This window comes from Haliotis rubra, unplaced genomic scaffold (genome assembly GCF_003918875.1).
Source record: "Haliotis rubra isolate DU_JTF1 unplaced genomic scaffold, ASM391887v1 Scf153, whole genome shotgun sequence".
In the NCBI taxonomy this organism is placed as follows: domain Eukaryota; kingdom Metazoa; phylum Mollusca; class Gastropoda; order Lepetellida; family Haliotidae; genus Haliotis; species Haliotis rubra.
In genome coordinates this window covers 490992-505972 of record NW_025765481.1, presented here as the reverse complement: position 1 = coordinate 505972, position 14981 = coordinate 490992, and the positions used below count along the sequence as shown (strand labels likewise).

The window sequence follows — 14981 nt, the reverse complement described above, 5'->3', positions numbered from 1 at the left end:
AAGTCGATTAGTGAGTGAGGGAGTTTAGTTTTACGCCGCTCTCAGCAATATTCCAGCTATATGGCGGCGGTCTGTAAATAATCGAGTCTGGACCAGACAATCCAGTGATCAACAGCATGAGCATCGATGGGAACCGATGACATGATTGTGTCAACCAAGTCAGCAAGCCTGACCACCCGATCCCGTATGTCTCCTCTGACGACAAGCATGGGTTACTGAAGATCAATATTCTAATCCGGATCTTCAGGGGTGTGCAGTCATTGAACAGGCGCCCGTTACAGGTCACCTTCTGACTTCTTGAAGATATATAGTGCGTGCGTGCGTGCGTGCGTTCGTGTGTATTTGAGCTAGACCAGGTTATTGTCAGGTGACAGTGCTCACCCAGTGAAGAACCATACCTCAGTTACATATGGATACCCCACTCAGACACAGTATACCGACCGGTGGGATGTCCTCATTATATCCTCTTAATGACAAGTGGCAGGCAGGGTAAAAACAAGTACAACCATTTAACGTCTTTTGGTTTAACACGGCCAAGTAATTGAAACAGACTTCCGCTCACTTGCTCTAACCACTAGACCTCGGATTTGGTCATGTATTCTGGTCAGCGGGATAGGAGAAAGGTAGTATTTCAGTAGATGTCCATCTCCTGTACAATCACCAGGCAATGGTTTGCCTTCTGGAAGTTGGGGAAGTAAACTGCAGCTTCACAGCAGGTGCCCATCCTCAGGTCTACCTGTTGTCTAGCAGGTGGGATGGAAGAATAAAGTGTTACAGCAGGTGCTCCTTGTCTGCCTTGCAGTTTATCAGATTGTGTGACCACTTTTTTGTGGTGATTACATATTTCAGTTTTCATAGTTTTAGATTTCATAGTTTTCCTTTACCTTTTCATTATTTTTATTTTGGCAAAATCATTCAAACCTTGTCTTAAGTTTCACATAAGCCATAATGTGGTAAATCATCAGTGTGATGAGGCAGTATTTGAGCTGTATCACCAGGACTGTTATAGCCTTATACACCAGATGCCTATTATAAGTTAGTTGGTTGTTAACACTGCACTCACAAGGTTTTCCACCTATATGGTGGCAGTCTGTAGATAATCGAGTTTGGACCAGACAATTCAGTGATCAACAGCATGAGCATCAATCTACGCAATTGGGTTATGATGACATGTGTCAACCAAGTCAGCGAGCCTGACCACCAGATCCTGTTTGTCGCCTCTTACAACAAGCATGGGTTACTGAAGACCAATTCTCACCCAGATCTTCACAGGTAGCCTCTTACGACAAGCTTGGGTTACTGAAGACCAATTCTCACCCGGATCTTCACGGGTAGCCTATTACTATTTGTCCAAACCAGACAAACCAGTGCTTGAGAGAATGAGTAACATATGCCACTATTTGGTACTGTGACACATCATGGGTACATCATTTCCTACAGGGACACAATAATATAAGGAATAACACATTCTTAAACAAAAGGTTTTTATTTCACACATATTTTCACCGATTTCACAAAAAAGGGTAAAATTGTGCACTTTAAGCCAGATTTCACATTCAATCACATTGCATATACATAGGTTAGTCAGCAAGATCGGTCTTTGTAGAATAACATGACATCTATGAAACAAATTTGTGAAAGCAATATTATCAAAATACTTTAAGTCATTTTTTTCCACATTACAATTAAACTTTCCTAAAATGTCCCTTCATGATAAAATAATACAAAATGTTTCCTTAAATACCATCTAAAACCTAGTTTCTTACCAGATTTGATAATATTCACTTTTGATGTACTGTTAAATATTTTCTAAGGTGAATGAGGCATGACTTCAGTACATAGCACTTATCCAATGTATGACACGTAAAACAGAGAAGGTAAAACTGTGAATAAACCATGCATGCAATAAGTGCTGGTATTGTAAACATATAAAGTTGTAAACATGACTAGTGTTTAGAACCATGATGTGGGTGTGTCCAAAACACTGACTAAGTGTCTGCCTGTCAGTTTCAAATCTGTTTATTTAAATCAGTTTATAACTCACTTCCCATAACAAGGAAAGCAAATTACACCCAGTTCCTGAATATAAATCAATTTGTGTGTTGTATTAATATTAAAACCCTGAATATACCACATTTAAAAGTCTGAAACACACATGGTTGTAGATTTCAAGTCAATGCTATCTGTTAAAGTTCAAGATATTATGTATACAACTGTTCATAAACTACCCTTTTGACAGTGAATACACTGTTTGAGCATAAATATTCTTTAGAACTATGATCACTTCCATATTTGTAACTTCCAGTTTAGGCTATCTGGAATGGTACACACTAACAAAATATTAACAGATCTATTAATTTTACATTCCTGATAAAACTGGTATGCGTTAAAAATGGCTTATTATGACGGAAAACGATAACAGAAACAAGACATGAATATGTCAACAGAAAAGGGAATGTTCAAGTGATCATGAAAAAATGGATAAAAGTAAAAATACATAACTATAAAAACATGACATTAATATGCCAACCTTATATACCTTAACTGTGCACTTTGATCAGTGCGCTAATCATTATGATACACAGCGGTTGTCTCCCCTTGATGCCGCCGCTTATGGACAAACCTTTAACAGTACACAGATTATGTGCCACAGAAATGCAGTGAACAAAAAGCATTAAAAAAGGCACATAATGTTCAATTGTAGGACACATAACTAGGGTATATATACAATCAGTTGCTAGCAATCACAGCGAGAAGCATCGGGATCCCAACCTGCCACAGTCTGGCAGCCAATCACAAGTGGTCTTTACAAAGCAATGGCTCTTCCGATTAGAACTTTGGTCCAAATGGTGAAAGAAATTGGTTAATAACTTATGATTATCAGCTGGTAATAAAACTATTCAAAATTTCATATAATGGAGCCATTAAAACCCGACAACCCATCTTATCTCCTTCAACTATCAGGTTAACTGATTTAAATAGTCGTACAGATATTTGAATACAGAAATTAAATTTAGACGTTTATGCATTGTCATGCCACTCTGATCTTCATATCAAATAAACTTGCAACACCCAAAACGAATGTACAAATTCCATTTTGTTCAACCACCATTCTTAGAAGAATCACAGACAAAAGCCATCAAACTGACCTACGTGAACAAAAATATTTTTCAATAGGGCTGAATTTACTTCAAAATCACAGAAGCGTGAACAGGACTGCATACATTTAGTTCAACTAGGATGTCATAAAAATACATATCTTGTATGAACGTGGCTAGTTGTACCTTGAAGTGGACTTCCTCAGGATATCACTGAAACGAGTGTAAACCACTCACGCCTACAAGCAAGCGGTGTCAGAAAGTCATGCAATGGAAAAGCTCAGCGTGAACTGAAATAACAAAATATAAAGAAAAAAAACAAAGACCAAATTTCGATGGTTTACCTGAAATAGCAACTTCTCAATAACAGGGTAAACACACAACACGTAGAAAGACACAACCAAATACAATATTAATCTCTAACTTTCAACATCAATCTAACAAACAAAAGTAAGACAAGTCATACGTTAAATGTATGTTTCTTAAAATACTTCATAAATTAAAGTAAAAATCTAGATATCGGACTCATGCTGAACAAATTGGAATAATGTAAATTGATATTGAATTGATGCTAAAGAAATTATCCGAGGTGGGATTATCTCTCCATGGTGAAAATGTTTTTTACACTAGCTATCTCTACTCCGATATTGAAGGTCTATATTGCCCTAGATCTAGATCTACATATGTAAAGCTCTCCCTTCGCTATACCTACACTGCCAGCTAAATGCAAACAGGTCTGTATACAAACAACATAGTAATGGCTGAGGACATGTACCCGCTTGACTGCACTCGAGTAACACTAAGTGAAAAAAGTGCCCATGAAAATTGCATTTGCAATGTATACCATCAATATACAATATAAATTTCCGTGAAACAATATGACTATAAAATCAAGTCAAGGTGAAAAAAAACAACTTCTTGGACAGCAGTGCCCAAAAAATTCAAAGACTGGTATCATAAAATGATAAAAATATTTGCAACTTCAGCACAATGTCTCAAAGCATTTTCACATCTATCAAATAGACATTAATTTGCAGTATTTTTAGGTAAGATATATGCACACACATGACAAACACTGGTGATTGGTCACAACCTACTTCTGACATGTTTGCCTTTGACAATAGAGTACAGCATTGATAAATAACATCTACACAACAAAATGGAAACATCAAGATGACAGGATGATGATGTGAATATGTTACTGTGTTCTGGTCCAATATACTAGAAGCAAACGATGAGATATGCTCACTGTATCACTAGTGCAAATTATGATGGGGACTTAACGCTCGTAATTATCTCCCCTTCTTGCCACAGAATGAGTTGTCTCCCTTTGTAGAGCGCAAACAGCTGATGATAAATGGGTGATTTTCTATACTCATCATCTGTATTTCCCTTCCTTACCTATTTTTTCAAAATACTTCACACATCATGGGGTATTCCTTCAAATATTCAGACTGGAAGGTTTAAACTGTAACTTCAAATACAAATCTCAAGATCTTGGTTGAGCTGTAAATGGCATTTCATATAATTTGATTCTCAAACTCCTTTAGAGCTCATGCTTGTTCATAAAGTTAAAACTTGTTCTTAAAATAGATATGTGGAGAATTAACATTGCATGTTGTGGGATTCAGTTTTCTACAAAGGCAATAACGTGGCTGTTGACTGGGCCTTTAAATGTACACTGTACTCGATGCACTTTGCCGTCGATGATGCGGATAGATGTTGGCAGGGAGCTGACTAGGAAGTTACTGAAGACGCCTCCAGCTACAAGTGTCTTCTTCAGCGGCTGTGGCTTCCAGTCCCGGTCTGTCAGGGAGGATCCTGCAGAAAAAACATGATATATCTTTGTTACTAATTCCAGGAAAACGCCCTCTATAGCACCATAGCCATACTTCCCACGCTTTGGCTGTCATCACACCATAAAAGTCTTCAGAGTTTCAACAGAAGTCCTCTTAACTGCCATTATCCATAACCAGTTGTGCAAGTAACAGTATTTTATTACCCAGGCCTCCTGCAGGTCACACAAACTCTTCGAAGGAGCAAATTGGGCTGTAGATTCGTACAGAGTGAGGAGCAAATTGGGCTGTAGATTCGTACAGAGTGAAGATGTTGAACTTAATCAAAATATCTTCTTCTCATGACCCTCCTTTACAGATTCATATTTTGTAAGACCCTTTCCCTTGACTCCCTCAATAACAAAGCAGCAAGATTTGACAGTATTGTTTGTTTGATTGCAGTCTAAAACCACTCTCAGCAATATTCCAGCAACATCAGCTACCAATCCCGTTAGTCACCTCTTCCAACAAGCATGGGTTGCTGAAGACAGCTTGTAACCCAGCATACAACAGTTCTTACCTTTGACCTTGTCCAGTTTTCCATTAGTAAGACTGAGGAAGAAAATGTCATCATCATCAGCTGACGTCATGACAACATCGTATCCGGGATGTACGGCGGAGGAGAAGAAGGCTACATCGCTGATGCTGCAGCTCAGCGTGACCTCAAACTCCGACTCCAGGTTTCCTACACAAAGGAAGAATGTTCCACATAGCATTACAACAGAGACACACACTTCATGAAATTTGCATGTTCGTAAAGGGTCCTGATATTAATTGATGATGTATTTGTTCCAAGCCGATTTCTTACAACTACATAATGGCAAATTGAGTGAGTGAGTGAGTTTGGTTTTACGCCGCTTTTAGCAATATTCCAGCAATATCACGGCGGGGGACACCAGAAATGGGCTTCACACAATGTACCCATGTTGGGGATCGAACTCGGGTCTTTGGTGTGACGCTTTAACCACTAGGTTAGTTTATTACTTTCACTCTATACAATGGATTGCTGAACTTTAACCCAAACAGTCTCTGTTAATATGTTATGATTCTATGTATTTTTACATATTTATTTGTTGGATGTGTACATGTTGTACATTCAAACAAGTGACAACTTTGTCAAAATTCACAAGAGCCAAACATTACATTGTTTCATAACATGGAAAAATAATAACCATAACCTTTGTTATTTCAGAATGAACAAAACTCTCATTGTATAACAAGATAGAATTGATGGTATGAAAACTGAAAATACACGAAGTTTTTGGATTGCATTACGGTATACAGAACTGAAGGCAAAATACTGTGGTATACTGTTGCCACTATGGCAAATTGAAAATGATGGAATCTGGACCAGACAAACCAGTGATTAGGGGTGAAACAGTATATCGCGGTATTAGTAGTACCAAAGTATTTTGCCTTCAGTTCGGTATACCGTAATGCAATCCAAAAACTTTGTATTTTCAGTTTTCGTACCATCATTTCTATCTTGTTATAAAATTAGAGTTTTGTTCATTCTAAATAACAAAGATTATGGTTATTATTTTTCCATGTTATTAAACAATGTAATGTTTGGCTCTTGTGAAATTTGACAAAGTTGTCTCTTGTTTAAATGGACAATATGTACACATCCAACAAATAAATAAGTAAAAATCCACAGAATTATAACATATTAACAGACTGTTTGGGTTAAAGTTCAGCAATCCATGTTTAGAGTGAAAGTAATAAACTATCCAGGAGTAAGGAATTTCATCTGTGTAGATGTCCTACCATCATCTGACACTGTCAAGACTGAGACTTTGCCATAGAAGTCGTCAATGGTGACTATGTGCTTGGAGTCCGGTGCCACGAAGGGTTTGCCTGGGATGGCTGTCTTGGAGATGATGTTGTCTGTGAGGTAGTCCATCAGTAGCTGTGTGGTCTCGTGGGTCGACTTGGACACACACTGGACGATTACATGTCCACCTGAAACAAACACACCCCTGTATATGACCATCAGTCCACCAGTGCAGATGCACCTAAAATCACCAGTTACTCCTCATTACAAATATACCTTGTTCCTCTGTGTGACATTGCTACTTCAAAACTGAATGATATAAGCACATTTCAACTGATGAGACACTCGAACCATTAAGACATGCAGAGTTATCTCCCTTATAGCACCAGCACATTTGAGCCATTATGACATCATGCTATTGTTCTTGCAATTGATTCTTGGTCATTTTTTTTTTTACTGTCTATTATGAATTTGCATCTTAAACAAGTATAACTATCATAACTATATCTCATTTTGCAAAATCATAACATTATATGTTAACCATAATATGGTCCAAGTCACTAATCACTAATGGAATCAATGAAATCAAGTATAACCCAAGCCTTACGAGACAACCTCTGATCTCTCATGTAATCAACATAACTGAACATCACCAGAGGTAACCCTTTACAAATGACAGTCCACTGGATGAGCACTACCTTTAAATGGCTAGTTTCACGTTTTTACCGATCTGGGCCAGTTTAGCATTTCCCACATTCATCTTTTTTACTGCTTTTTATGATGAAATCAGAAATTATAAAACAAGATAGTGGCAGTAAGCAATTCAACAAGCTGGGACTACAAAACATGGCAATCAACCAGGCCATACATTTAACATCTGATCCCCTTTCTATTTGGCTGTTGAGACAAGCTTGAATACATGGGATTCTACTTCATAAGTACTTAGTACATAGTACATTGTACTGATAGCTGTAACTGTATTACTGACTAACCAATGGCCCGCGAGTCTCACTGATAGCCCCAAAGGCAGAGATGCCAACCCTGAATCAAATGAAAGTGGAGTCAAGCCTTGCTAAAAGAAATTCCTAAAACCCTGAAGGTGTGAGATGGGTTTTAGTGTGAGAGGGGGTTTGGGTCCCCTTTGATGGTGTGGGTCTGGGGGGCTTCCAATATGAAAATCTTTAGATTTAGCCTGGAAATATGCATTTCCGGGCATACTTAACCAGATAATTCTTACTCAAACTAACATATTTACTAAAATTCTTTCAAACATTCTAAATTTATAAACAAATTTGTATTTTCTAAAAAAACGGAGTTTTTTATAGACAAATCGGAGAGTGGATTTTGTATTTGAAAAAAATCTTCCAAAATCAGAGTGGTTGGCATCCCTGCAAAGGGAGTATAAACTCACCGACTACAACAAAGGTAGGACTGACTCACTGAATCCCCAAACCTTACTATGAACTTTCTGACAGCGCCAACGTGACTACTGACTGACTGATAACTATAAAGAGACTAGTGACCCACAGAAAAAGATGAACTCATGGACATGAGGGGAGTACTCACTGACAACTATGAAAGGAGTACTGACCGCTGGTGGGATGAGTTTTCATTACTGGTAGCCTAATGAGAGCACCCACTAACTGATAGCCCTAAGGTGGGTATTTAACTAACTCACCTTTAGCCATAAAAGAACCTGTCACGGATAGCCATGAAAGAAGTAGTGATTACAATAGATTAAAGAGAGTACCAACTCACCTTTATCCATAAAGGGAAACTGACATTGATAGCCATGAGTGAGCGAGTATTGTTTTGACATCGCTTTTAGCAATATTCCCACAATATCACGGCAGGGGACACTATAAATGGGCTTCACACTTTGTACACGTGGGGAATCAAACCTGGGTCTTTGGCATGACAAGACAACGCTTTAACCAATGGGCTACCCCACCGCCCCTTGATAGCTATGAAAGAAGTAGTGACTACAACAGCTTAAAGAGAGTACCAACTCACTGAAAGTCAAAGAAAGACAACTGACTCACCACAACTCAACAAGAGAGTACTGATACACCGATAGCCATACAGAAAGTGCCGACTCACCAATAGGTATTAAGGGAGAGTTGACTCACAAATAGGTATTAAGGGAGAGTTGACTCACCAATAGGTACTAAAGGAGAGTTGACTCACCAATATGTACTAAGGGAGAGTTGACTCACCAATAGGAACTAAGGGAGAGTTGACTCACCAATAGGTACTAAGGGAGAGTTGACTCACCAATAGGTACTAAAGGAGAGTTGACTCACCAATAGGTACTTAGGGAGAGTTGACTCACCAATAGGTATTAAGGGAGAGTTGACTCACCAATAGGTACTAAAGGAGAGTTGACTCACCAATAGGTACTCAGGGAGAGTTGACTCACCAATAGGTACTAAGGGAGAGTTGACTCACCAATAGGTACTAAGGGAGAGTTGACTCACCAATAGGAACTAAGGGAGAGTTGACTCACCAATAGGTATGAAGGGAGAGTTGACTCACCAATAGGTATGAAGGGAGAGTTGACTCACCAATAGGTATTAAGGGAGAGATGACTCACAAATAGGTATTAAGGGAGAGTTGACTCACAAATAGGTATTAAGGGAGAGTTGACTCACAAATAGGTATTAAGGTGAGACGAAATTGGGTTTAACGTCGTGCTTGAGAATATTTCGCTCACATGACGACGTGCATGCGTGTGTATGTGTATGTGCAGCTGCTTGTACTAGGCCAGACTGAAGCTGGCTTTATAGTGCTAGCCCACTGAGATACCATAACGCAGTGAAGCATGAATACCCCACTCAGACACATTATACTGACTCCGAGCCGACCAGTCCTTGTTGTACCCATTAATGCCGACCGCCAGGCAAGGACCAACAAGTACCATATTTTAACGTCTTTTGGTATGACGCGGTCGGTGATCGAACCCGCGACCTTCCGCTCTCTAGGTGGACGCTCTAACCACTACACCACGGAGGCTGTCATAGGTATTAAGGGAGAGTTGACTCACCAATAGGTACAAAGGAGACACTCTTGGGTACACAGTTGTAGGATGAGAAGTCGATAGCCTTGACATACTTCATGGTCTTCAGGTCAAGTTTGAACAGACCCTGCTGGCCGTTGTGGGTGATGTAGCCATAGTTGAAGGCATGGTGCAGGTCATTGGCGGGTGGCAGGAACAGATCCTGTACCTGAGGGAAGGAACAACATTCCTTTTCAAAAACTTCTCAATAAGACATACACATTTCCAAAGAACAAAACCAAATAAAATCCTTTACTATGATAGGCATTGACATGTTAGTTCTGTGGTATTTTATTCACTCACCATATCAAACCTGTTGCCTACAGGCTGTGTGTGGACAGCATGGTGCTGGATGTACTTGCTGGCGTCACGGATTACGATGATGGTTTTTAGGCTGCTGTCGGTGTCGCTGTTCCAGCACAGAACCCAGACCTGATCCAGATGCTCCACATAGTGCAGAGCCATTGGGGCCTTGTCTGTGTCAATCACCTGCAGAGGAAGGAATACAAGGTTCACTAAACACTGATTACAATGTGAGCCGTGGGTCAAATAGACTGTGGAAAATGTTACTTCCCTCTAAGGAGATGTTCACGCTTCTGCATTCGCTGGCTTCACATTTATTTTCAACATGCTGTGTTCATGCACAGAGCGTGTACAAAGTATCCACTGGCCTAGTTAAGGTTTGGTCGTATGTTTACCGATAATGTACATCCCCTTCTCACAACTAAAAAACACATCTCTGAAGCAATTGCAACCAAATTAGGACATCAATTATTGAAAGCCATAGGCAAATGGAAGTATGTACTCATGTTGTCACACGTAATAATCTTCATATCAGCTTTTCTTTAGAGTGTGTTTACTCTATCGGTAAACATATGACCAAATCGGAACTAGGCCATTGGATATTATACACGCTCTGCGCATGAGCACAGCGAGTCAAAAAGTAATGTGAAACCACCGAATGGAGTCCAATCCAGAACCTGAATACATTCTACAGTATGTAGAACTCAGCCTACAGAGTGAGTTTAGTTTGATGCCGCACTCAGCAATATTCCAGCCATATGGCGGCTCAGCATACAGATCATTTAAAGACTTCATAGCCCAAGCTTGATTCTGCATCATGAGCAGATTATATTATTCATAACTATAACACATAACACATCCTTTTGTGACCTGTTTTCCACAAAATAACTGCCAAATTTTGATTGTTTTCCAAACTATTACCATCCATGTTATAACAGCTCTGTTTATCCTTTTGACCTATTATCATTGTTCCCATGTGTCAACATCAGTGTACCAGCTGTTTCTACTGCTGTAGATGTTACAACACGAGCGTCTATCAACACCTCGATAACAAGTCAAACTTTTGTCTGAGTGAGTTGGATTTTACTCTTTCCGCAATATTCCACTGAAACCAGGTCCTCGGCATATCAAGCAAATACTTTATCTACTAGGCTGTCCCACCACCCCTGCTGTGCCAAAGTGAGTGAGTTTAGTTTTACGCCACTTTTAGCAATATACCGGCAAGGGACAGCAGAAATGGGCTTTGCACATTGTACCTATGTGGGAAATCGTACCCATGTGGGAAATCGAACCCGTGCCTTCAGCATGACAAGCGAACACTTTATCCACTAGGCTACCCCACCGCCCCTGTTGTGTCAAATTAAGAAAGCAATGTCAGAAGCATCTACATAACAAGATTTGGACAAATCATTTCAATACGTTAATGAATTGAGTGATTAAAGGCACTGGAATATCAAGCAAATTAGTCTCCATCTACTGTTTCCTGATTGGCGGGTAGCAGAACACGAGGTTTTGTGTTGCATTGTTGCGCTGAACAATGTCACTGATTTTGTAATGTGGTCTACAGTGACTTTTATCATTATATGAGCAGTCTGTGAAGTCACAATTCAGAGCTCCAGATAAGATTTAGCTCATGTGGGTACTGTACCCACTGTATTTTTTTGGAGTGGGTATTATGAATGTTGAGTGGGTATTTCATTTTCCGTTACCCACTGATTTCAAATATGTGCCTATTTCAGTCATTTTACTCACCTAAGTATTATGTCATTGAGTAAGTTTACTAAGCAGGTATGTTCTGCCTTATGTCATACCTAATCAAAACCAACTTAAATATAAGGGAAATGATTTCATAAAAAATCACTCATCCTATACTGACAGTACAACACTTGTCCTATACTAACAGTACAACTTGATAGCAATCGATGTATTTTTAATTACGCAAGCGATTTTTATAAATATGTTCCAAACGCATTTGTTTTACATTTTTTGTGTATCTAACATTTAAAATGCGTAATTGGTACTCAACAATTATTTTTCAATGCGTAATTGGAAATTTTCTATACGTATTGTACCCGGATACGCAGCTTATCTGGGCCTCTGACAATTGTTGACATATTTATTCATAAGAGATGGTTTGAATATGTCCCTGAATTTATGAAGCAATAAGTATAGATACAGTTGTGCCATTTAGTGGGTAGAAAGTATTCACAGATTTAATGCGAATATGTTGAAGTCATCTCTGAAGATGACACACAAATATTGTCAATCAGGCCCCGATTTCTCAAAACAAACTTAAGTTTTTACTCAAGTTTCAAACTGAGTTTGATAATTTGAAACAACTGAATTTGTAACTCAACTCCATGTTTGCAGTAAAAAAGCCCCAACAACTTAAGAAATCTATCCACCAAACTCAAATTGTCTACTAAATTTGAGTTTAATGTCGATTTCAGTTCATTTTGGGAAATGCATTTACCTGCGCTTTCTCAAATTTGAGTAAAAACTCTAACTTAAGTCAAAACTCAGACTTAAGTTTGTTTCGAGAAATCGGAGCCTGAACAGTGTGTTTGACGTCCAACCAACCTGAATTGGATTCCACTTCCTGGCTGTGTCTACCACGATGACTCTGTTGAGTCTCGGCTGACTCACATACACAAAGTCCTTGACGTTGGTGACGGCACCCCACTCACAGCCTGCGGCAGAGTCGCACATCTTCAGGGGTGCATCGATGTTGTCGGGGATGAACTTGAAGTTGCCGAACTCTGGCTTGACGTCTCGCTCGAGGAGACAAGTCTCAGGCTCGTACACAGTGTAACCCTTGTGGTGGAAAACGATGAAGGAGCCGTATGATTTGGGGGAATAGGTATCTGCAAGAAGAAACATGGCTATTAAAGAAAAGGACATGTTTATCATGTTTGGTCTGAAACAGAACTTACACCTGTAATTTCAAACTACAGAAGGTATATCTCCTAAGTATCACTAAGTGTCACATACACAAATTGGAGAAAGTACTCTTTCAAAGTACCCTTCCACAGTTTTGTAAAACTTGTAAGTAATAGGAGATAGCTGCAAAAGGAAAGTTCAAAACTAAATCTAAAATTGAAAACACATTGTGGAATTATTCCCCGTCAAAATGTTTCATCCACCAGGGAGTGTGTTGCAGAGAGTTGGGCTGAAAGAACCACTTCTGTCAACTCTTTCTTATTTACGTAGACAAACAACACCTCTCTTGTTATTGTACATGTTTGCTTTGATGACGTTACAACTTATTCAACATTTGTGATTCATGACTGTAAACTGACTTGTCATCTAGTAATACCCCATACCAATCAGGAATAAATTAAAACTAAACCGTTGACGCTAACGATTCCTGATACTGAGTGAGTGAGTGAGTGAAGACTAATGCAACTTCAAACACTATTGTAGTTTTATCACCCGCCAGCTTGCTGTGGAAGGAAAACCCAAAGTGATGCAAACCCTCACTATGGTAGGGCAGACTGAGGAACATAATTAGTGTGAACACGGGATTCAAACTCATAACCATAGGTCTCAATCACATCTTAGGTACACAACAATGCACCGTATATTCCAGCGCGCTTTAGATGACTGGACCATCCATTCCTGTCACTCAGTATAACTTTTGCTAATATGTTGATTAACAGCAATTATATCTATGACATAGTGGTATGTAAATAATCAAGTCTAGACCAGGCAATTCAGTGACTGACACTATGAGCATCAATCTATGTAACTGGGAGACTATGACATGCATCAACCAAGTTACTGAGTCTGTCCAACCAATCCTGTCAGTTGATTATAAAGGTGAGGTGAGGTGAAATTGGGTTTAACGTCGTGCTTGAGATTATTTCGCTCACATGACGACGTGCATGCATATGTATGTGTAGGTGCGGCTGCTTGTACTAGGCCAGACTGAAGCTGGTTTTATAGTGCTAGCCCACTGAGATACCATGCCACAGTGAAGCATGAATACCCCACTCAGACACATTATACTGACTCCAAGCCGACCAGTCCTTGTTGTACCCATTAATGCCAAACGCCAGGCAGGGACCAACAAGTACCATATTTTAACGTCTTTTGGTATGACGCGATCAGGGATCGAACCCATGACCTTCCGCTCTCCGGGCGGACGCTCTAACCTCTATACCACGGAGGCGGTCTGACCATAAAGGTAAAGATGGGAGTTCTAACCAAGAGTGTCAAGGGGGCACTGGGTACAGACTCACAAGAGTTGGTCTTGTTCGGGTTCTGTATGAAGATGGAGGCCACGTCTTCCGACTGCCCTCCCTGGTTCTTGGCAATACACTTGTAGGCACCAGTGTCCCTCAGGTAGTCGGCCTTGTGCACCGTTAGGGTGCCATTCTCATCTGAATCAAAGAGGCACATCTCATATTGGACAGGTAATATCTATTGAATTGGTTGTGATGAATAAATATAAATGCAATACTTTAGCTGGCCATTAGAGCTGTGACGATATATTGATAATCATTGTATCGATAATCGTGATACTTTATCTGATGATAAATATATCGATACTCTTTTCGATATCGATACTCTTTTCGTATCGTGATATGTATCATTGAAGTTAGAATTATTACTTTTCACAAGAAATTGATATTATGCCAAGATTTACACCGTTACTTGCTATCAAAATATACTTATTTTAAAGGAAATTACTAAAGATAGCATATCGTGATATGCATCGAATCGAACCGTATCGTTCAAAGATATTGCGATACATATCGTATCGTGAAATTTCTGTATCGTTACACCTCAACTGGCCATGATACAGTCATACCCAGTTAGTCAATTGTGTGTTCTTAAACAGTACACTCACGAATTGTCAGTGAAAGAGCTACTAGGAACAGATAGACAAGTAGCAGATAGGTGAAGATTGTCTA

General features: G+C 39.4%; 1 protein-coding gene across 1 annotated transcript in view; it reads right to left on the bottom strand.

Moving 5' to 3' along the window:
* Positions 1 to 1470: 1470 nt before the first annotated feature.
* The window catches only part of LOC124270609 (follistatin-related protein 5-like), a 107569-nt gene continuing 94058 nt past the window's right edge, over positions 1471 to 14981 (bottom strand). Inside the window, exons 10-16 of the mRNA XM_046705625.1 lie at positions 14307 to 14447; positions 12646 to 12929; positions 10066 to 10251; positions 9751 to 9931; positions 6701 to 6895; positions 5454 to 5618; positions 1471 to 4919 (exon numbers count right to left, since the gene is read on the bottom strand). Of these exons, the coding sequence (XP_046561581.1) occupies positions 4726 to 4919; positions 5454 to 5618; positions 6701 to 6895; positions 9751 to 9931; positions 10066 to 10251; positions 12646 to 12929; positions 14307 to 14447 (1346 nt within the window). The 3' untranslated portion in view covers positions 1471 to 4725. The remainder of the gene's footprint in view (positions 4920 to 5453; positions 5619 to 6700; positions 6896 to 9750; positions 9932 to 10065; positions 10252 to 12645; positions 12930 to 14306; positions 14448 to 14981) is intronic.